Source organism: Chlorocebus sabaeus, chromosome 12 (assembly GCF_047675955.1).
Source record: "Chlorocebus sabaeus isolate Y175 chromosome 12, mChlSab1.0.hap1, whole genome shotgun sequence".
NCBI lineage: Eukaryota > Metazoa > Chordata > Mammalia > Primates > Cercopithecidae > Chlorocebus > Chlorocebus sabaeus.
The window spans coordinates 48,576,986-48,599,973 of record NC_132915.1 but is presented as its reverse complement, the minus strand read 5'-3'; the positions used below and the strand labels follow the sequence as shown (position 1 = coordinate 48,599,973).

The following is a 22,988-nucleotide window of genomic DNA, read 5'->3' as shown; positions in this document are numbered from 1 at the left end:
CCACTACTATCCAAATTTAAGCTCACAGTCAATGATTGAGGTGAAGAAGGGAGTAAGTAAAAAGTTGGTGGCTCATGCCTGTAATCCCAGCACTTTGGGAGGCTGACGCAGGTGGATCATGAGGTCAGGAGTTCAAGACCAGCCTAGCCAAGATGGTGAAACCCCGTCTCTACAAAAATTAGCCAGGCGTGGTGGCGGGTGTCTATAATCCCAGTTACTCGGGAGGCTGACACAGAGAATTGCTTGAACCCAGGAGGTAGAGGTTGCAGTGAGCCGAGATGGCGCCATTGCACTCCAGCCTGGGTGATGTCTCAAAAAAAAAAAAAGTTGGGTAAACGTAGCCTTCCTTCTCTTCCAACTTTGCTGCTAAAAGTTACACAAACAATCAAACATATATATTTATATACCCAGTTTTCCACCAGCCATCTTTCTAATCATATACATACTTTTCAATGGGAAGAGGATGTGGTCCAGACACAGAAAGTTTGTAGATAAACATAAGAAATTTCCTAAAAGCTTCAAAAAAAGGCCAGTGTGAGAGTAAACAAATGCATTTGTTTGTATTGATGGATTTGGAGACCATTTTTCTCTCCACAGGCGTCAATAGGCCCAGTTGCATAAGCTGTTTTTCTGATAGAAGTTCCCGAGAGTAAGGTTCATAAAACTGAATGGCAGCTCCATATACCTAAAGAGTAAGAGAATTCTGTTATAAGATTTGAGTTTGTTTGAAAAAAATTAGCTTCTCTTTTTCTCTTATTACACAAGAAATATTTGCTTGGAGTATACTTACACAGATAAATTACGAAAACAAAAAAACTCACCGAAATTTCTACCCCAGAGATAACCAGATTTTGATATAAATCCCTCAAGATTTTTTCCACAGAATTTTATACATTCAACTATAAATCTTATACAAAAATGGACGGTAACCTCTTATAACTTGCTTTCATTTTTAAAATGAAAGCATTAGAGAATGAACTCTAATGACCTCACTCAACTTAGTTTTTTGTGTGATTTTTCTTTTTTCTTTCTTTCTTTCTTTTTTTTTTTTTTTTTGAGATAGAGTCTCACTCTGTCACCCAGGCTGGAGTACAGCAGCGTATTCTCAGCTCACTTCAACCTCCACCTCCCAGGTTCAAGTGATTCTCCTGCCTCAGCCTCCCGAGTAGCTGGGACTACAGGCGTATGCCACCACACCCAGCTAATTTTTTTTTTTCTTTTTTTTGAGACAGAGTCTTGCTGTGTCACCCACACTGGAGTGCAGTGGCACGATCTCGGCTCACTGCAAGTTTCGTATCCTGGGTTCACGCCATTCTCCTGCCTCAGCCTCCCAAGTAACTGGGACTACAGGTGCCCGCCACCACGCCCAGCTAATTTTTTGTATTGTTAGTAGAGACAGGCTTTTACCATGTTAGCCAGGATGGTCTTGATCTCCTGACCTCATGATCCACTCACCTCAGCCTTCCAAAGTGCTCGGATTACAGGCGTGAGCCACTGCACCCGACCTAACTTTTTGTATTTTTAGTAGAGACGGGGTTTCACCGTGTTAGCCAGGATGGTCTTGATCTCCTGACCTGGTGATCCACCCGCCTCGGCCTCCCAAAGTGCTGGGATTACAGGCGTGAGCCACTGCGCCTGGCCTGTGATTTTTTTTAAATTGGGGTAAAATATACATAACATAAAATGTACCACCTTAACCATTTTCAAGTGTACAATTCACTGGTATTAAGTACCTTCACACTGGAATGCAACCAGTTATCACTATTCATTTCCAGAACTTTTTCATTACCCGCCCCCCAAACAAAAGCTCTGTAACCCTTAAATGGTAACTTCCCATTCTCTGGCCCTCAATCCAAGTCCCTCTGTAATCTCTATTGCACTTCCTGTCTCTCTAAGGGTAGCTATTCTAGGTACCTCCTATAAGTGGAATCATACAAAATTTATTATTTTGTGTCTGGCTTATTTCACTTAGAATAATGTTTTTAAGATTCACCTATATTGTAGCACATACCTGACTTTCATTCCTTGTTAAGGAATAAATCATAATTCCATCATATCTATATAACATATTTTGTGTATCCATTCATACGTTGATGCACGTTTGGGTTGTTTCCACCTTTTGCCTATTGTGAATAACCCTGCTAAAACATTGGCATACAAGTATCTGTTTGAGTCTCTGCTTTCAATTATTCTGGGTACATGCCTAGGCGTGAAACTGCTGGATTGTATAGTAATTCTGTGTTTAACTTTTGGAGGAGTTGCAGCAGCAGCATTTGACTTTCTCATCAGCAGTGTTCACAGGTTCAATTCCTCCACACCCTCACCTCGTATGACACAAGACAGAGCTGACACTCCTCTGAAATTCTTTATTCCTTTGCTGTCTTTGACAGTACAAATTTCTCTTTGTTTCATGGCTACTTCTCTCTTTCCTATACTAGATCAAATTATGTCACCCCCTATCATTTAAATACTAGCATTCCCTAAGGTTCCAGCTTCACACTTACTATTTGGAAAATTTCATTCTCTCACAGTTTTAACTATAATCATTATACTAACAGAACACAAATCTTTATCTCTAGGTCTACCTGATCTCTCCCCTGAACATCAGACTCCTATTTTCAAAATGACTACTCAATAATCTCCACTTGGATGTCGTACAGGTATCCCAAACCAATATTTTCAAAAGTGAACTCATTATCTAAATACTTCATCCAATATTCCTGATCTTACTCAGTTACGCTACACAATTCCCAAGCTAGAAACTTCGAAGTCATGCTCAATTCCACTTCCACTTACCACATATCAAAGCAACTACTGAAGCCCTAACTGGTCTCAAGTCAGAAGAGAAAGTATTTTAGTGAAAAGTACACTGAAGAAACAGTCCTTCAGAGGTAACATCTGATCCTTCAAAAGTTCCTCATTACAGGTAAAATGCCACAGTCCATATAAGTGGCAAGATGCTCTCAATTCCTAATCGTACCTGCTGTTGTTGTTCAACAATACAGAGCTACCAGGCACACAGACTAGTTCATAATTTTGTGCCTTTGTATATTTTTTTTAGCCTTGGTACTTCCTCTGATCTGCCCATTCCTTGATACCCATCCCCTTCTCCCAACAATCAATCCTTACTTCTGTATTTTATAAATCTTGCCAACTGTTTAGTCATTATATATATCACAGGAACCCTTGCCTTTACACACATAACATTCCCAGATACAATTATTTCAAAGCGATCTCAAAGGTTTTAACCCATCACCTTCTCCCAACAATCAATCCTTATTTCTGTATTTTATAAATCTTGCCAACTGTTCATTCATTATATATATATAACAGTAACCCTTACCTTTACACACACAACATCCCCAGATACAATTATTTCAAAGTGATCTCAAAGTTTTTAACAAGCAATGACAAATGTATAAACATACATTTTACACACCTCAATGCTTACATGTCAATATCCCCTAAACAATGAATAAGCCAAGCAGATCACCCAGTACTCACATCTCAAATGAGACTTTATTGTTCTCTACTGCCAAAGTATATTAGGTAACTAATATTTGAAGATCTTAAATTTTCAGTTATATTTACTACTTTCAGCAGGATAAATTGTAAACGATTATTAAGCTAACAAGTTAGCAGTGGGCAATCAAGTTAATATTGACCTTCACTCAGTATTTTCTGTGTTCCAGGCACTATGCTGGATACTTTACATGTATTATCTTTAACACAGTGGTTGTAAAGGTATAGCGTGTACCTGTAGAATGAGGTCACAGATGTATTTTGTTTCATCCGCATGAGTCGGTTCAGATTATATATTTTTTCAATAAAATCACCTGTTTTATTAAATTTCTTTAGAACATTTTCAATTTTTGCTGGGCGCGGTGGCTCATGCCTGCAATCCCAGCACTTTGGGAGGCTGAGGCGGGTGGATCACCTGAGGTCAGGAGTTCAAGACCAGCCTGGCCAATATGGTGAAACCCCATCTCAACTAAAAATACAAAAATTAGCTGGGCATGGTGGCAGGTGCCTGTAATCCCAGCTACTTGGGGGGTCAAGGCAGGAGAATCACTTGAACCCAGGAGGCAGAGGTTGCAGTGAGCCGAGATTGTGCCATTGCACTCTAGCCTGGGGGACAAGAATGAGACTTTGTCTCAAAAAAAAAGAAAGTTTTCAATTTTTAAATTTCTACTGCTATCAGCTTTTTATTCTGAATATTGTTTATTTTTGCCTTCTTTATAAATCAGCTTATGTCATTATTACTGTTATATACAATATATGTTTTACATAAGACAATAAATGTCTTTTCTCTCTAGCTGTTTTGTCTCTGCTATTCCATGATAGCACTATGATATAAAAAGAGGTGGGACAGGCCAGGCATGGTGCCTCACACCTGTATAATCCCAGCACTTTGGGAGGCCGAGGTGGGTGGATCACTTTAGGTCAGGAGTTCAAGACCAGCCTGACCAACAGGGTGAAACTCTGTCTCTACTTAAAAAAAAAAAATACAAAATTAGCTGGGCGTGGTGGCACACGCCTGTAATCCCACTGCTTAGGAGACTGAGGCAGGAGAATCACTCAAACCTGGCAGGCGGAGGTTTCAGTGAGCCGAGATCGCGCCACTGCCCTCCAGCCTAGGCAACAAGAGTGAAACTCTATCCCGCCCCCCCAAAAAAAGAGGTGGGATTACTATTTACTTATTTGTTTATTTTTCTCTGTTGAAAGATTCAGAGTACATCTTTAATCTGGAGACTCAATTTTTTCATCAACCGTGGAAAACTCTCAACCATTAGCTCTTAGGATCCTTTTCTAGTCTCTCCTTCTGTAACTCATTAAATATCTGTTAGACCTTCTAGTTATATCTGCTACATTTTTAAACTCCTTTTATGTTTTACATTTGTATGTACCACATTTAAGGTAACCTATCTTCCACTTCACTAATTATCCCTTCATGTATGTCTTAGCTCTGCTTTTTCTTTTCTTTTTTTTTTTTTTTAACAAAGAGTATCGCTCTAGAGCCCAGGCTGGAGTGCAACAGTGCAGTCTCAGCTCATTGCAACCTCTGTCTCCTGGGTTCAAGCAATTCTCATGCCTCACCCTCCTGAATAGCCGGGATTACAGGTGTATACCACCAAGCCTGGCTAATTTTTTGTATTTTCAGTAGAGATGGAGTTATGCTATGTTGTCCAGGCTGGCCTTGAACTCCTGGTCTGCAGTGATCCACCTGTCTCAGCCTCCCAAAGTGCTGGAATTGCAGGCGTGAGCCACCGCACCTGGCCTTATCTCTGCTGTTTAACCCACTCACTGAATTTTTAATTTTAAGGACCATATTTTTCATTTCTAAACACTCGATTCTTTTCCCAATCTATTCATTTTTCAAAATATCCTGTTCCTTCCTTGGTATTTTGAGCCCCTCCATTAGTTCGTAAGTCATCTCAATGATATTTTAACTTATAACATCCTTTATATCGTCATTCTGTCATTTCAATGTCGTGAGGGTCTAACCCAGCTTTTAATTGTGTCTGTTGATTCTTTCTACGGTACCTATGTCCTCCATCTGTCATAATCATCTCATCTTGACACCTGGGTTTTGAAGGTGTCTATCCAGAAAGACTTTATCTTTGCTTCTGTAGAAGTTCCAGAGGTATCAGTATCTCTGATAGCAATTTTCATGTTGATTTCTCATCTTGGGGATGACAGTGTAAATTTAAACCAAAATGTATCGTGTCCAAACAATCCTAACATTCAAATAAAACTTAACCTTTTTATGAAATAAAAACATGGACAAAATGCATTTAATCACTGAGGCAAAAACATACCTTTTTGGCTGAAGAACCTGTCAAGACAAAAGTTGAAAAAACTGGAAGTGGATATTTGGTTTCAGGATCCCAGCACTCAATAGTAGCTCCCATGGGAAGGCAGAAGAGAGGTACATCTGATTCCGAGAGTGGAAACGACTCATAGTCCTCTTCCGGATATCTAAAAATTAAACCTTTTGAAGAATGAGACAACAATAAATTTTTTTAATATTTACTTTTCCATAAATTGCATATGATAGATATTAATGGAATATTTTAATGCCAAATTTCAAGCCAATACTTGTGTGGTATTTTAAAATTGATTTCTCTCTTGCTATAACAGAAACTAATATAAACACGTTTACCCCTGATATTTTACCCATGGATTTATAGTTCATCGTAACATAAAAATGTGTTAATATACTAGTTGAGATTCCATTCAACCAATCTTGATCACCAATCTTAATGTATTTTCTTCTACACACGCCAACACCTTGTGGAAAATGGTAAGAAACATACAGAAAAATTTACCAACTATTTCAGTTAGTCTTCTGTGAAAAATTCAGGGAAGAGACAAGTGTTACGAAATAATGCTGAGGCAACAGAAATTATCACAGCCCCTAAACTCATCTTGAGAGAGAAGCAGTGTAAAAGGCATGCAACATGAAAAGTAAACGAGACAGAAACACTGTGACTAAGTACAGAATACGTGAGACCCAGAAAGTAGGAGCAAGGGATACTCTGAGAACCACAATAAAGCCCCCTCAGAATAAATTAGCTACATGGCATCAGTTCATTAGCCTCTGAGGTCATCAATATATAGACCATCTCTAAGTGAAAAACTTCAAAATCAGTAGAATTTTGAGCCCAAATTCAGTATCCAAAACTCTCTATTCTAAAATAAGTGTCTCATATCAAATAACTGAATACTTTGGTACAGCTTCTTTTTATACGTTTTTTAAGTGATACCTTTTCTCCACCACCACCAACAACAAAAAATAGGAAATCACACATAAACAACATATTACAGCAGTATTAATAGTATCACTTTTTTTTTTTTTTTTTTTGAGACACAAAGTTGCTCTGTCACCCATGCTGGAGTGCAGTGGCACGATCTCAGCTCACTGCAACCTCCACTTCCTGGGTTCAAGCAATTCTCGTGCCTCAGCCTCCCAAGTAGCTGGGACTACAGGTGCATGCCACTATGATCGGCTAATTTTTGTGTTTTTAGTGGAGACAGGGTTTCACCATGTTGGCCAGGCTGGTCTTGAACTCCTGGCCTCAAGCGATCTGCCCACCTCAATCTCCCAAAGTGCTGGGATTACAGGTGTGAGCCACCACGCCCAGCCTACGGTATCAGATTTTGAAATGATACTGAATTTTATATGTTAGTTATTGCCATTATTTTTATATTATAAATTAAATGGTTTGGTTCATTAGTATGAATGTTTTTATGAAAATCACGATTTTTTGGATATGAATTCGCCTGACTTCCCTGAAGTAAAACTTTATTTCAAGAACTGTGCATAATCAAAAAGTAATTAGCACTGCTTCTTTTCACAAAGAAGTATTCCAGTATCTTTTCTATTTACAACTGGAGCATACCTGTATTTTCAGTTTTTATCCCACCATACCAGTGGAATGAAGAGGTGACACTTAAATCTTTACAGCCCTTGACACTTTAATGTGCAGTAAGAATGTGGCGATAGATTTCTCAAACACTTCATGGCAGAAAAGTTTCTCAGGCCCTCCTCTCCTCCATATAGCTGATTCTTTGCAACAAAGGAGAAAGGAAGCAAGTCCACCTTTCATGGCAAGTAACATGTGGTTTCAAATCAGACACAAAGAGATAAGAGAAGGAAATATAAGAAGTAAAGATGCAGTTTGACACCTTTCTGATTGCCAAAATATAAAAGGTCAGAGAGTAAGCAACTTTCCATTATACTGTTAAGTCTATAAACATAGACCAAAAGCTTGAATGATTATTCCCCATATGTTTGCTTTGGATAAATGTTTAAATTAAATTAACAGCATGTTTGGTGGGGGTATTAATATATCTTGTATATGTAATATATTTAAGAAAACACATATCTTTATATGCTAAAATTATAGACAATTTTATGAACAGATCAATTCTACAAACTACATAAGGGAGCATAGTCTCTTTTAGCCAAATGTTAATATGCACCAATAACTACAGCAATTGAGACAATTTTTTTTAACTCACTTACCAGCCTTATATGCTATTGCATTTGAAGCAGGTACAGACTTCTTATAACACAGAAACACGCTGGAACCCCACTGTAAAACATAAATTAGGTTTATAAAAAGACAGAAGAGTGAAAAGAAATTGATTTTGTCGGGTATCAACTAAAGATTCCTATTATTTACTCAGAAGAGTATTTAAAACACGTTTATATAATGAACTATGTAGTATAAAATACAGCAAAGCATGAAGTTCAGAACACTAAAATAAGAGAGTAAGAAAATCAAACTGCTACAAAAATCAAACTGATATGAAGGCCATTTCAAAAGATTTAGAATTTCACAATCACTCAGAGATTGCCCCTTGTAAGACACAGCACAAAGCGAAATGTGCACTGGAGCCCAAACTGGGGAAGACTGGGGTCACTGGAGTGCTATGAGGTCATCACCTCCAGAGGCAACCCTGTCCTCTTAATTGTTCTGGGTGCATTTGTCACCTCTGCCTATACAACATTAAGCTAATATTAGTTTAACCTCAAGATATTTTTCAAAGTAAATCTGAACCAAAAGTAAGCTGTAGTCTTTAAAAACTATGAGTCGAACATTTATGTTCATTTTCTTCTTTACTAGAGTCCTTTTAAAGAGTAAGTATGGGCCGGGCGCGGTGGCTCAAGCCTGTAATCCCAGCACTTTGGGAGGCCGAGGTGGGTGGATCACGAGGTCAGGAGATCGAGACCATCCTGGCTAACCCGGTGAAACCCCATCTCTACTAAAAATACAAAAAAATTAGCCAGGCGTGGTGGCAGGCGCCTGTAGTCCCAGCTACTCGGGAGGCTGAGGCAGGAGAATGGCGTGAACCCAGGAGGCGGAGCTTGCAGTGAGCCGAGATAGTGCCACTGCACTCCAGCCTGGGCGACAGAGCAAGACTCCGCCTCAAAAAAAAAAAAAGAGTAAGTATGCATGGGTTGGGTGCAGTGGTTCGCGCCTGTAAACCCAGCACTTTGGGAGGCCAAGACAGGTGGATCACAAGGTCAAGAGATCGAGACCATCCTGGCCAACCAACATGGTGAAACCCCATCTCTACTAAAACTACAAAATTAGCTGGGGACAGTGGCACACGCCTGTAGCCCCACCTACCTGTAAGGCTGAGGCAGGAGAATCACTTGAACCCAGGAGGCAGAGGTTGAGGCGAGCCAAGATCGCGCCACTGCACTCCAGCCTGGGCGACAGAGTGAGGCTCCATCTAAAAAAAAAATGTTTGCAAAACTGCAATATTTTCTCTTGAGCCCAAGAGTTCAGGAGCATCCTAGGAAACTCAAGGAGTCCCTGTCTCAAAAACAAAAACAGGCCAGGCACGGTGGCTCATGCCTGTAATTCCAACACTTTGGGAGGTCAAGGGAGGCGGATCACTTAAGGTCAGGGGTTCAAGACCAGACTGGCCAACATGATGAAACCCTGTCTCTACTAGCCTGTAGTCCCAGCTACTCGGAACGCTAAGGTGGGAAGATCACTTGAGCCTGGTGGGGGGTCAAGGCTGCAGTGAGCTGTGATCGCACCACTGTACTCCAGCCTGGGCAACAAAGCAAGACCCTGTCTCAAAAAAATAAAAAAGCAAAAACATGAATGAATGAATGAATGAATATAAGGAGAGCTTCTACCCGCTCTAACCCCGCAGTTGTCCCCAAAGACACCACTGAAATTCAAAAGTGAATAAAACCTTTGTTAATATAATACAGACAATATTAGGATTTATTCCCCCCCAAATATCCCTGACTTAAAGATGAAATTATAATAAATCATGGGATAGGATTTTAAAAATTATTATAAATCATAAAAATTAGGAAACAATAAAAACAAGCATCATGAATATATAAAATGTGAGTAAAGTATATACCCAACAGTAAACAGGAATCCAAAACATATCCCTTTTCGTTTTCATATGAAACTTTGAAGATGAAAACTTTATTCTTACCATTCCACAATTTAAGTTTTTGTCAACTTTGCAGAAGGTATGAGGAGGAGTTTCTCCTTTACTGGTTACAATAACACAGATATCAGTTACAGCCAAGGAATTCTGGGGTCGAACTGGAGAAGCCCTTCGATAAGTGATAAAGATTCTTTGTGAAGTAGTTGAACTATTGTTGACATTGGCACAGCGACCATAGGGTGTGGCTAGGATCACTTCACATCCTGGAATAAGCCGTTCTTTCCCTTCATATAGAACTCTGCATGGCAGGAAGGGGAAGAAATAGATATAGATACATACATACACATATATGTACATATATACAGTACATGCATTTCAGGTTAATGCTGGTTTTCTTCTTGAAACCAAATAAAATTTTTTTGATCTCTCCTAATGTTTCCCAAATCTTCACTACAAACCAAAATTAAAATTATTCCTTTGGGAACTGTAAGTCTCTAAACTATTTTTCAAAAGCCAAAACATAATTTAAGAAGTGTAAACAGGACTGAACAACTTGATTTTGTATTACTTATTACAAGAAACATGAAAAAAGAAAGGGCAACACCACAAACATCTTCAGGTCAATTCCTAGAAGTTTCACTAAGTATTCAGATGTTTTCATAAAAATTCGCTTCATAATTTGTCAATTTTTTAGCTTTAAAAATCCTCTGAACACTATAAAACATTATTTAAAGAAATTAAAGAGCTAAGCCCTCGGAGCCCAGCGCCGCCGCCATGTCCTCCGGGGCCAGCGCGAGCGCCCTGCAGCGCCTGGTGGAGCAGCTCGAGTTGGAGGCTAGCGTGGAGAGGATCAAGGTCTCTCAGGCAGCTGCAGAGATTCAACAGTACTGTATGCAGAATGCCTGCAAGGATGCCCTGCTGGTGGGTGTTACAGATGGAAGTAATCCCTTCCGGGAGCCCAGATCCTGTGCTTTACTCTGAAGACTCGAGAGAAGTTCGCTGAGGAATGCCTTCAAGCACAAAGTGATGAACGACTGCCTTCAAGTCTCAAGAAAACACTTTTCCCTAACTCTAATTAGAGATGTTTTAGCCCTTTCCTGTGGCCTGGTCCTATAGCGAAAATCACAGAAATTCATGAGTTTCTACTTGAGTGAGGAAACTGGGTGAAGGAATAGAGTTTTAAATAGTAATAGCCTGTTTTTTTTGTGCAAGTACTTTTATACATAAGACAAACAAAAACCTTACCACCAAATATACCAAAATGCACCTGTTTCGTAAGTGAGTTACTAACATTTCTATACTAGGAATATCATGTATGTTTTATTTACTGGATGTTTACATTTTAAGAAGGAAAATAGTTGTGTTTATTTAAACTTGTAAACTGTTGTTCCTGGAAGATATTTATACCATAAAAAATGTGTTCTTTTCTCATGAATTCACAATTCCTAAATGAATACAAGAAAGTACAAATTGCTGGGAGGAAGAACAGGCTTTACTAATTGACTGATGTCTTGATTTTTGTACATGGGAAGATTGTTTTATTTTTAACACTAAATATAGGAGCAGTTTCTTAGCAAACTTTTTTGGAAAAGTTAATGTCATGAAGTGCATTAGGCTGCCCCATCGTGTATATAAATGAAGCAGATTCGATCTTTGTATTCTTAAGTTCCTCTACTTTGTAGTTGTGGCTGTAAAGAAATACAGAATTTCATATATTTAAAAATGTTTAAAATGTGACCCACAGAACATTGTAAATGGTTAAAAACTAACATGAAAATATTACAACCTAAAATAATTCTTAACGTCACAATTGTTTTACTTTGATGATGTGCCTTTGATTTAATTTGGAACACTTTTTTAGATGGATACATTATTCATGTTTGTAACAGTCTTTGAAGAGCTTGGAAATAAAATTTCTTTTTAATTAAAAAAAAGAAATTAAAGAGCTAAATAGGACATCTCATGCTTATGGACAAAAAGACAATGATGGCAATACACTCAAATAGATTAATGAAAACTGAATTAATTTAATTCGATTTTCAATTTGATTAATGAAAACTGAAAAATTAGTGAAAATTGACAAGATGGCAATACCCTCAAAAAGATTAATAAAGTCAGTGCAATTCCTATCTAAATCCCAGCTGCCTTTGTTTTTTCTTGTCAAAGCAATCTGGAAAAAAAAGAAAGCTGGAGGACTCACACTTCCCTACTTCAAAACTACCACACATCTACAGTAATCAGTGCAATGTACTGGCATAAGAATAAACATATAGATCAACAGAATAAAATGGAGAGTCCAAAATTAAGCCCTTATATTTGCAGTCAATTGATTTCAACAAGAGTGCCAAGACAATGCAATCAGGAAGGAACAGTCTTTTCAACAAGTAGTGTTGGAATAACTGGATATCCACATGCAAAAGCATGAAGTTGGACCCCTTCCTTATACTACTCATCAAAAAACTAAAAATGGATCAAAATCAATGTAAGAACTGAAACTGTAACACTCTTTGAAAAAACAGGAATAAATCTTTGTGACCTTAGGTTAGAAAAAGCCTTCTTAGATATGACACCAAAAGCATAAGCAACTAAACATGCTAAGTGAAAAAATTAAAATTAAAATTTAAAAAAAGCAGTCACAAAGACCACATACAGTGATTCAGTTTTTAAGAAATGTCTAGAATAGGCAAATCCATACAGACAGAAAGTAGATTAATAGTTACCTAGGGGTAGAAGATGGGAAAGAATACTAAACAGTAACTGCTAATGGGTATGGGGTTTCTTTTTAGGGTGATGAAAATGTTCTAAAATTAATTGTGGTGGCAGCTGCACAACTCTGTAAATAATACTAAAAACTACTGAATTGTACACTTTAAGTAAGTAAACTGTGAGACATGTGAACTGTATCTCCATAAAGCTGTTAAAGCCCAACTAATATTAAAATATACTATAAAGCCTCTATATTTAAATCAAGAGAGTATTAGCAAGTAAGTGAACAGAAAGACAATGAAACAGAAGAAAAATCTAGTATATGATGAAAGTAATATGTCAGTATACTACGGGAAGAATGGATTTTTAAATTTAATAAGCAGGACTTAGATAACTGGATTGTCATTTGGAAAAAAAATAAAATTCTGTCTAAACTTCACACTATACACCAGAAGGGGATCCCCCAGCGGATCACAGATCTAAACATAAGGAATTAAATCATACTATTGCTAAAAGTATAACTAGCAGTGGGAAAAGACTATGACTCAAAATCCAGTAGCAATAAAACATGGGAATAGAAAAATAAACTACATAAAATAAACATTATATGACAATGAACACCATAAGCAAAGATAAAAGACAAGTTGACTGAAGAAAATACTTGACAACTTATTTCACTAAAAGCTCATCTTCCTAATACATAAAAAAATCCTTTAAAAAAATCAAGGTAAAGGTTAAAAATCTGTTTATAGTATAAGCAAAAGAAAAGAGAAAATCGGCCCTTAAACCTATGGAGCAATGATTAACCTCAACGAAATTACTCTGATATACCATTAATATCTGTGAGATTGACAAAAAATATAAAAGACCACATATTTTGTTGATGGGATGTGGATTAAGAAAAAACACACATGGCAGAATGTAAAATGGCACAAACACTATAGAGAAAAATTTAGTAACATTTAACAAAATTATTTACACATTTATCTTTTAATCCAGCAATTTTTTCTAGGATCTACCTGAAAACATACCTCCAGAAATACAAAACAATAAATGCACAGTTATTCATCAAAGCATTCTTTTAATAACACAAAACTGACAACAACCCAAATACCCATCAGTAGAGGTTTCGTTGAATAAAGTAAATACATCCACACAAGTAAGTATTATACAGTCACACACAAAAAATGAGAAAGATCTTATATTCAGATATAGAATGATTCCCAGTATATACTCTTAGGTAAAAAAGGCAAAGTACAAAATATGGTATAGAGTACATACATTTTGTTTAAGAGAAAGAAATAGGCTGGGCACAGTGGCTCCTGCTTCCTTTCAATTAGCTTAGCAGACAAATGAAAAAAATGTCAATTTGTAGGTGACAAGTATATTGCTCATTATTCCACAGTCTATCATCTAGGAGAAAAGAATACTTGTGTTTATTATAACAGCTTGTTAACTTTTCATATATTTGAAATTTCTCAAAAAACAAAAGAGCTGGAGAAACAAATCAGTTGAAAGCCAATGAATCTGACAAAGGGAAGAAAATAAGAACTTCATATGGTCTATGATTCTGTATCTCAAGAACTGCATCTGGGTGGGCGCGGTGGCTCACACCTGTAATCCCAGCACTATGGAAGGCCAAGGTGAGCGGATCACCTGAGGTTTGGAGTTCCCGACCAGCCTGACCAACATGGAAAAACCCCATCTCTACTAAAAATAAAAATTAGCCGGGCGTGGTGGCAGATGCCTGTAGTCTCAGCTACTGGTTGGGGGAGGGGGGCGCAGAAGTTGCAGTGAGCCAAGATCTCACCACTGCGCTCAGGCCTGAACAACAAGAATGAAACTCCGTCTCAAAAAAACAAACAAACAAAAAGAAATACATCTGATATATAAGATAACATACTGCCCTGTTTAAATTATACAGTCACGCACCACATAATGATGCTTCAAGCACAGACTGCATATACTATGGTGGTACCACAGATTATAATGGAGCTGAGAAATTCTTATCACCTAGTATTTACAATACTATACCTTTTATAATTACTTTAGAGTATACTCCTACTTACAAAAAAAGTTAACTGTAAAACAGCCCAGGCAGGTCTTTCAGGAGGTATTTCAGAAGGCATTCTTATCATAGGAGACAGCTTTATGTGGGTTACTGCCCCTGAAGACCTTCCAGTGGGACAAGAAGTGGTGGCAGAAAGCAGAGATAGTGATGATCCTGACTCTGTAGGGCTAGGCTAACATGTATCCTTTTTTCTTAATTTTTAACAAAAGAGTTTAAATAGTTTAAAAAAAAAAAAAATCCAGGCACAGTAGTTCATATCTATAATTCCAGCACTTTGGGGGACCAACGCAGGATTGCTTGAGACCAGGAGTTCAAGAACAACCTGGGCAACATAGGAGGACCTCATCTTTGCAAACAATTTCAAAATAAGAAAATAAAAACTGGCCAGAGGTGGTGGCTGACGCCTGTAATCCTAGCACTTTGGGAGGCCAAGGTGGGTGGATCACTTGAGGTCAGGAGTTCAAAACCAGCCTGTCCAATATGGTGAAACCCTGTTTCTACTAAAAATAAAAAATAAAAATTTTAAAAGCTAGATGTGGTGGCATATGCCTGTAATCCCAGCTACTCAGGAGGCTGAGGCAGGAGAATCACCTGAACCCAGGAAGCAGAGGTTGCAGTGAGCCCCAATCATGCCACTACACTCCAGCCTGGAAAACAGAGTAAGACTCTGTCTCAAAAAGAGAAGAAAAAAAGAAAAGAAAAGAAAAAACAAAAATAAAGTTTAAAAACCAAGCCAGTCCCAGCTATTCAACAGGCTAAGGCAGGAGAAGGATCACTTGAGCCCAGGAGTGCAATGCCAGCCTGGGCAACAAGGCAAAGACCCTGTTAAAAAAATTTTTATTTTAATTTTTGCCAGGCGTGGTGGCACATGCCTATAATCTCAGCACTTTGGGAGGCTGAGGCAAGCAGATCACTTGAGCTCAGGAGTTCAAGACCAGCCTGGGCAACATGGCGAAACCCCATCTCTACAAAAAAAAAAAAATTAGCCAGGAATGCAGCTACTCAGGAAACTGAGGTGAAAGGATTATCGCCTGAGCCCAGGAAGTAGAGGCTGCAGTGAGTCTAGATTGTACCACTGTACTCCAGCTTGGGCAACAAAGTGAGACCCTGTTTCAAAAAATAAAAAATAAAAGAATAAATTTTTTAAATAAAATGTTAAAATAGAAAAAAACTTAATAAAATAACAATTTAAAGAAAGAAAAATATTTTTGTACAGCTGTATGGTATTTGTGTTTTAAACTAAGTATTATTACAAAAGAATCAAAAAAATTAACAAAAACTTTAAAAGTTTATAAAGTAAAAAGGTTATAATAAGCTAAAGTTAATTTACTAAAGTCTATAGTAGTGTACAGTAATGTCCTAGGCCTTCACATTCACTCACCACTCACTCACTGACTCACCTACAGCAACTTCCAGTCCTGCAAGGTCAATTCATGGTAAGTGCTCTATACAGGTGTGACTTTTTTTTTAATCCCAGATTTTTACTGTACCTTTTCTATGTTTAGATATACATATACTCACCACTGTGTAAGTTGCCTACAGTATCACCCCAGTAACATGCTGTACAGGTTTGTAGCCTAAGAACAATAAGCTATAGCTGCATATGTAGTAAGTTACGCCACCTAGGTTTGTATATGATGTTCACACAATGACAAAATCGCCATAGAACACACATTTCTCAGAACGTATTCCCATTATTAAGTGATACATGATTGTACTTTATAGTATATATGATATTTCTATGGGAATATCAGACTTTACATATTTTAACTTAACATATTTTCTAGAGAAAAGTACTATTTTAATAAATGCCTCATCTCGGTTTATAAAACAGTAAAAAAGACAAAAGTTTAGCAACAGTGTTTCATATTAAATTTAATGAGATGGGTGTCTGTATTTCCAGTAGCTAATAGGCTTTCCTACTATAAATAGAGAAGCTAATAGGTTTTCCAAACCCCTTCGCACTAGAGTGGGGAAAAAGTGGAGGGAAAGTGAGGAGAAGAGGCCAAAACATTTAAGTCAACAGACATTAACAATTATTTGATCTGGAGAGAAATATTAACCATCAGGATTAGCTTAAGGACAACTATAATACTCTTGCAAACCTGTATCAGTAAACTACTGTAACAGAAATCAGAGGCCTCAGGAACTGCAAGATGTGTATGAAAAAGCCACTTGCAATCTGAAAGCACCTAAGTATAATTACGTAAGTCATCATTTTATTTTTAAGTTGTGCTCCTAAACCACAAGCAACAACAATCTTTCAGAGATTCACATCTTTCAGTTATAACTGTATGGGAGGGGTGGCAGGTGGGCTTGTCAAAAGATGGACTCTAAAAGACGACTGGCCTGGCACATTGGCTCACTCCTATAATCCCAGAACTTTGGGAGGCCGAGGTGAGCAGATTGCTTGAGTTCAGGAGCTCAAGACTAGCCTGGGCAACATGGCAAAATCCCACCTCTACAAAAATTACAAAAACTTACCCGGGTATGGTGGTACTCGCCTGTAGTCCCAGCTACTTGGGAGGCTGAGGTGGGAGGACCACCTGAGCCCAGAAGGTGGAGGCTGCAGTAAGCTGTGATCACACCATTGCACTGCAGCCTGAACAACCGCAGTGAGACTCTGTCTCAAAAAAAATTCTCCTTATTTTTATATATCAAAAAAACAATTTTTTTAATTAAAAAAAAAAGATACTAAAAGAGGGAACAGTGAATGCTGGAACACAAAATAAGTACCTGGCTGGTTTCCCTTCAACTGACATGGAGGTTACCACAATTTTATCCTACATCCTTAAGGATATTACTTATCTTCTTAAGGAAACCGTACAGAAAAAAGAAAAACAGAACAATAAAATCATTAATGTCACTCCACTGCAACCAATACTCTGTGTTTACACCCATTTTAACTTTCTTCTTGTCAAAGGAAAAGCCCCTTCCAGCAGGGGCACAGTGGCTCACGCCAGTAACTTCAACACTTTGGGAGGCAGAGGCAGGTGGATCACGAGGTCAGGAGTTCAAGACCAGCCCGGCCAAGACGGTGAAACCCCATCTGTACTAAAAATACAAAAGCTAGCTGGGCGTGGTGGTAGGTGCCTGTAATCCCAGCTACTCAGGAGGCTAAGGCAGAGAACTGCTTGAACCCGAGAGGTGGAGGTTGCAGTGAGCCAAGATTGCACCACTGCACTCCAGCCTGGACAGAGTGAGACTCTGTTGAGGAGAGGGGAGGGGAGGGCAGGGGAGGGGAGAGGAGCAGAGAGGAGAGGAAGAGAGGAGGAGAGGAGGAAACAAGGAAAGAAAGCAGGAGAGGGAGAGGGAGAGACAAGAAAGAAAAGAAAGAGGGAAGGGAAGAAAGGGGAAGGAAGGAGGGAAGGAAAGGAGGAGGGAAGGAAAGGAGGAAGGGAGGGAGGGAGGGAGGGCCCCTTCCCTAAAAGCTAAATGCTAGTCCAGTCACCTATGCTGTCTACATCATCCCTTCAATAATTTTATTCTATAAAATATCTCCTCTTTTTCCTGTATTTCCTACCCTTCCTTCTCCATTGATTTCTTCCTTCAATATGAGAATGTTCTAGTGTATTCCCTGGAGGAAGGTTAAAAAACAACCCTTGAATTCATATATCTTCACTCTCTAGGTATTTTAAACCACTGCTTCTAGGAAGTTTGTTAAAAATAGATTTTTTTTCTTCTGAGACAGGGTCTCTTGCTCTGTTGTCCATGCTAGAGTGCTACAGTGGCAAAATCATAGCTCACTGTACCTGCCAACTCCTGGGCTCCAGTGATCCTCCCACCTCAGCTTTCTGAGTAGCTAGGACTACAGGTGCATGCCACCACACCTCGCTAATTCTTTTTTAATTTTTTATTTTTTTTGTCTTCAGAAGGAGTTTCACTCTGTTGCCCAAGCTGGAGCCCAGTGGTGCGATCTTGGCTCAATGCAACCTCCACCTCCTGGGTTCAAGTGATTCTCCTGCCTCAGCCTCCCGAGTAGCAGAGACTACAGGCACTCGCCGCCATGCCCAACTAATTTTTTTATTTTTTTAGTAGAGAGGGGGTTTCACCATGTTGGCCAGGCTGGTCTTGAACTCCTGACCATGAGTGATCAGTTTGCCTCTGCCTCCCAAAGTGCTGGGATTATAGGTGTGAACCACCACACCTGGCCCTTGCTCATTTTTATTTTTATATTTATTTTTTGTGAACTCCTGGCCTCAAGCAATCCTCCTCCCACCTCAGCCTCCCAAAGCATTGGGATTACAGGTGTAAGCCACCACACTGGACCAAAATACAGATTCTGATTCAGTAGGTCTGGAATAGTGCCTAAGTTTCTGAGTTTCTAACAAGCTTCCAGGTCTTTTGAATAATACTGGTCCATGTGCTACAATTTGAATAGTTAGGCCCTTAACTATCTTCCCCTTCCCTTAAAGTCAAGCTTCTAGGGGGAAAAAAAAAAAGCTTTTATTACTCCAATTCCCAATCATTTCTAAACCCTGTCTTTCTAATCTGGCTCATATGCTCTATGACCCTATAAAGCTGAAAGATCACCATCCTAACTATACTGACTTGAAGGAAAACTACAGTAGCTAAACAGGATGGACAATACTAAGGGAGTTAAACGAATGCTGCATAAAGGTCAGGTAAGATAATATAAAGACAAATCATCCTTTGGTTTTGAAAATTTGAAAAAAATGAGGACTTCTTAAACTTCTTTTTTTTCTCTCTTTTTCAGCCTGAGTTGTTAACTTCCATGGAATATGAGTATCTTTATAACAATTTCACCAGAGCTCTAATGCAACAATAGTGGGAGATGAGCTTAACAAGTGGTGGTCAAATGGCTACCCCTTAATACCTGAACAACTATAAAGAGAATAATCAGCGGACAGGTGTGGTAACTCACGCTTGTAACCCCAGCACTTCGGGAGGCAGATCCCCTAAGGTCAGGAGTTCAGGACCAGCCTTGCCAATATGGTGAAATCCTATCTCCGCTACTAAAAATACAAAAATTACCCGGGCATAGTGGTGCACGCCTGTAATCCCAGCTACTCAAGAGGCTGAGGCAGGAGAATCACCTGAACCCGGGAGGCGGAGGTTGCAGTGAGCCAAGATCACGCCACCACATTCCAGCCTGGGCAACAAAGTGAAATTCTGTCTCAAAAACAAACAAAAAACAACCACAACAACAAACAGAGAACAACCAGCAACCAAGTGTTTAAAAAAAAAAAAAAGGCTTCATAAATTAGAAAAATTTGGATATGTGATGGTACTAAGGAATTAATCATTTTTAAGGTATGGTATCATACTTACATCAAAAGAAAGATTCAACAAACGAAAATCAATGTAATACATAAGAGAACAAAGGAAGAAAAAATACATGATGATCTCAATTGACAAAAGGCATCTGACAAAATTAACACACTTTCATGATAAAATCTCTCAGAAAACTAGGAATAGAAGAACATTTCTTCAACATGATAAATGGTATTTAAAGAAAAGTTACAGTTAACCTCATACTCAACAGTAAAAGACCTCAAGTTTTCACTGAAATTTAACTAAAATCAGGAATGAGACAAGATGCCTGCTTTCACCACTGCTATTCAACATATTAAAAGTTCTAGTCAGAGTAATTACACGCACACACAAAAAGTATCCAAACTGCAAAGGAAGAAGTAAAACCATTTCTATTTGCAGATGACATGATCCTATATATATATTTTAAAAGTCCCAAAGAACCCACAAGTTATTAGGACTAATAAATTCGCAAAGTTGTAAAGTGCAAGATTAGCACACAAAAATCAGCTGTTTCTATACACCAGCAACAAACAATCCAAAAATTAAGAAAACAACACTATTTATAACAGAATCCAAAAGAATAAAATACCTAAAAATAAAATTAATCAGAGTTAAAAAACACACAATGTTGCTTAAAGAAATTAAAGTAGACCTAAACGAATGGAAAACATTCCACGTTCACAAGCTGAATTATTTAATATTGGAAAGATGACAATACTCTGCGGATTAATCTAAAGTTTAATGTAATCTCTATCAAAATTCCTACTACACATTTTGTATAGACAAGCTGATCCTAAAATACTTGCCAAGATGTTACCAAATATCTATAATATATTTTAGTAATGGTAATGATAATAAACACCCCAATACATCACATACATCACATGTATATATGGTAAAGTTTTATAGGTATTCTAAGAGCACATCCTTTTTACAGAAGAGTCAAGGTAGCCATTTGGAGAAAGGGTGGACCTTTGTAGGCATTTACAAAAGAGAATGTCCTTCATTGGTAGACTAGATAATAGACACTTCATGAAAACTATAGCACTTATCTGTAAACACCCTCCTCCCAGCATTAAAAGCCACACAGTACAATTGTATTTAAAATAGGACTGCTCTTTAGTTAAACAAGTACAGGTCTTCACAAAAACTCACTGCATAACCCAAGCAGCTCCTTAAAAATGATAGTGTCTTTATTATAGCTTCTCATTTTATTGTGTTTAATTAATAATCTTATTTGATAAGTACAACAGAAACAAAATGACACTTTAAGGTCTAATGTCTTCATTTCAATATTATTTTGAAAGCAAATGATCTAACAATTCAAGTGCAATGCAGAGAAATTCAATAAGGGTGGATACTGGCATGTAATATATTACTATAATGAATCCTGAAGTAACCATAAAACTATCAATAATAATAAACTATCAGTAATAATAAAACTATCAAGGATTTCAAATTCCTACTTCCATGGCCCTTAAATAAATTTTATTCCTTCACTATAGCAAAGAAAATAAGTCACCATACCCAATATCTGTAAGGGGTGGTTTATCTCTCCCTCTCTTATAACAGAGGAAAAGTTCTGGGCTTTTCAGACTTCCATAGTTCAAGTTTGCTTGGAGAGCTGATGGAGTGGCTTCTACACAGGTGTAACCTTCAGGTACTGTTTCTCCAGCTGATTTGATAATAACGGCAATGTCTGTAATTGGAGCTTTAGGTCCAGTTGACTTAGTATCTAAACGATTTATTTCTTGATCCAAAAGAGTAGATGTGTCAGTGAGACCAGCTACAACAAAGTAGTCTGTCACTCTTGGTCCTTTGTCTTCTATCATGGCTGCTACTGTATTTCCTAGAAGAGGGAGGGGAAGATATCAATAAAATAAAATGCTTTATCCTGACAAAAATTAATATATCCTTGAGTTAATAATCATCAACTAGCACATTTCCCAGCTGGATTTATAATCAAACTGTCTTTCTGAGAAGAAGGTTGCTTTTATCATCTTGTCAGCTAGTAAAAGTGAAAGTACAAGTTAACAGCATCAATTCATTTGTAACACAACTATAATCTTTTCATATTCTATTAAGAATAATTAAACTGGAGCCAGGCACGATGGCTCATGCCTATAATCCTAGCACTTTGAGGGGACAAGGTAAGCAGATCACCTGAGGTCCTAAGTTCGAGACCAGTCTGCCCAACACGGTGAAACCCTGTCTCTACTAAAAATATAAAAATTAGGCTGGGCACGGTGGCTCACACCTATAATCTCAGCACCCTGGGAGGTGGAGGTGGGTGGATCACCTGAGGTCAGGAGTTTGAGACCAGACTGGCCACCATGGCAAAACCCCATCTCTACAAAAATACAAAAATTAGCTGAGCGTAGTGGAAGGTGCCTATAATCCCAGCTACTCGGGAGGCTAAGGCAGGATAATCACTTGAACCCAAGGGGCAGAAGCTGCAGTGAGTGCAGACTGCTCCACTTCACTCCAGTCTGGGTGAAAGAAACTCCATCTCAAAAAATAAATAAAAATAAAAATAAATATTAGCCAGGTGTGATGGTGTGCACCTGTTAGTCCCAGCTACTCGGGAGGCTGAGGCATGAGAATCACTTGAATCTATAAGGCAGAGGTTTCAGTGAGTCCAAATTGCACCACTGCACTCCGGCCTGGACGACACAGTGAGACTCTGTTTAAAAAAAAAAAAAAAAGGCCAGGCCCAGTGGCTCACACCTGTAATCCCAGCACTTTGGGAGGCCGAGGTGGGTGGATCACTTGAGGTCAGGAATTCGACACCGGCCTGGCTAACATGGTGAAATCCCGTCTCTACTAAAAATACAAAAATTAGCCAGGTGTGGTGGCGGGTGCCTGTAATCCCAGCTACTCAGGAGAATTGCTTGAACCTGGGGGGCAGAGGTTTGCAGTGAGCCGAGATCGCGCCACTGCACTCCAGCCTGGGCAACAAAGCAAGACTCCATCTCAAAAAAATAATACTAAACTGTCAGAGGTG

At 38.5% G+C, this 22,988-nt stretch overlaps 1 protein-coding gene and 1 pseudogene across 8 annotated transcripts in view; one reads left to right on the top strand and one right to left on the bottom strand.

The window, feature by feature from the left end:
• Nucleotides 1-22,988, bottom strand: part of DENND4C (DENN domain containing 4C) — a 145,827-nt gene that overhangs the window by 78,730 nt on the left and 44,109 nt on the right. For 7 of the 8 annotated variants that reach the window (XM_073021643.1, XM_037998352.2, XM_007969133.3 and 4 more), the window contains 5 exons: nt 21,512-21,833; nt 9,976-10,228; nt 8,030-8,099; nt 5,820-5,992; nt 447-685 (listed from right to left, as the gene is read on the bottom strand). In XM_073021643.1, coding sequence (XP_072877744.1) covers nt 447-685; nt 5,820-5,992; nt 8,030-8,099; nt 9,976-10,228; nt 21,512-21,816 — 1,040 coding nt within the window. In that variant the 5' untranslated portion in view covers nt 21,817-21,833. The remainder of the gene's footprint in view (nt 1-446; nt 686-5,819; nt 5,993-8,029; nt 8,100-9,975; nt 10,229-21,511; nt 21,834-22,988) is intronic. The other variant, XM_037998357.2, reaches the window with a different exon arrangement.
• LOC119624347 (guanine nucleotide-binding protein G(I)/G(S)/G(O) subunit gamma-10 pseudogene) lies at nt 10,271-12,594 on the top strand (annotated as a pseudogene).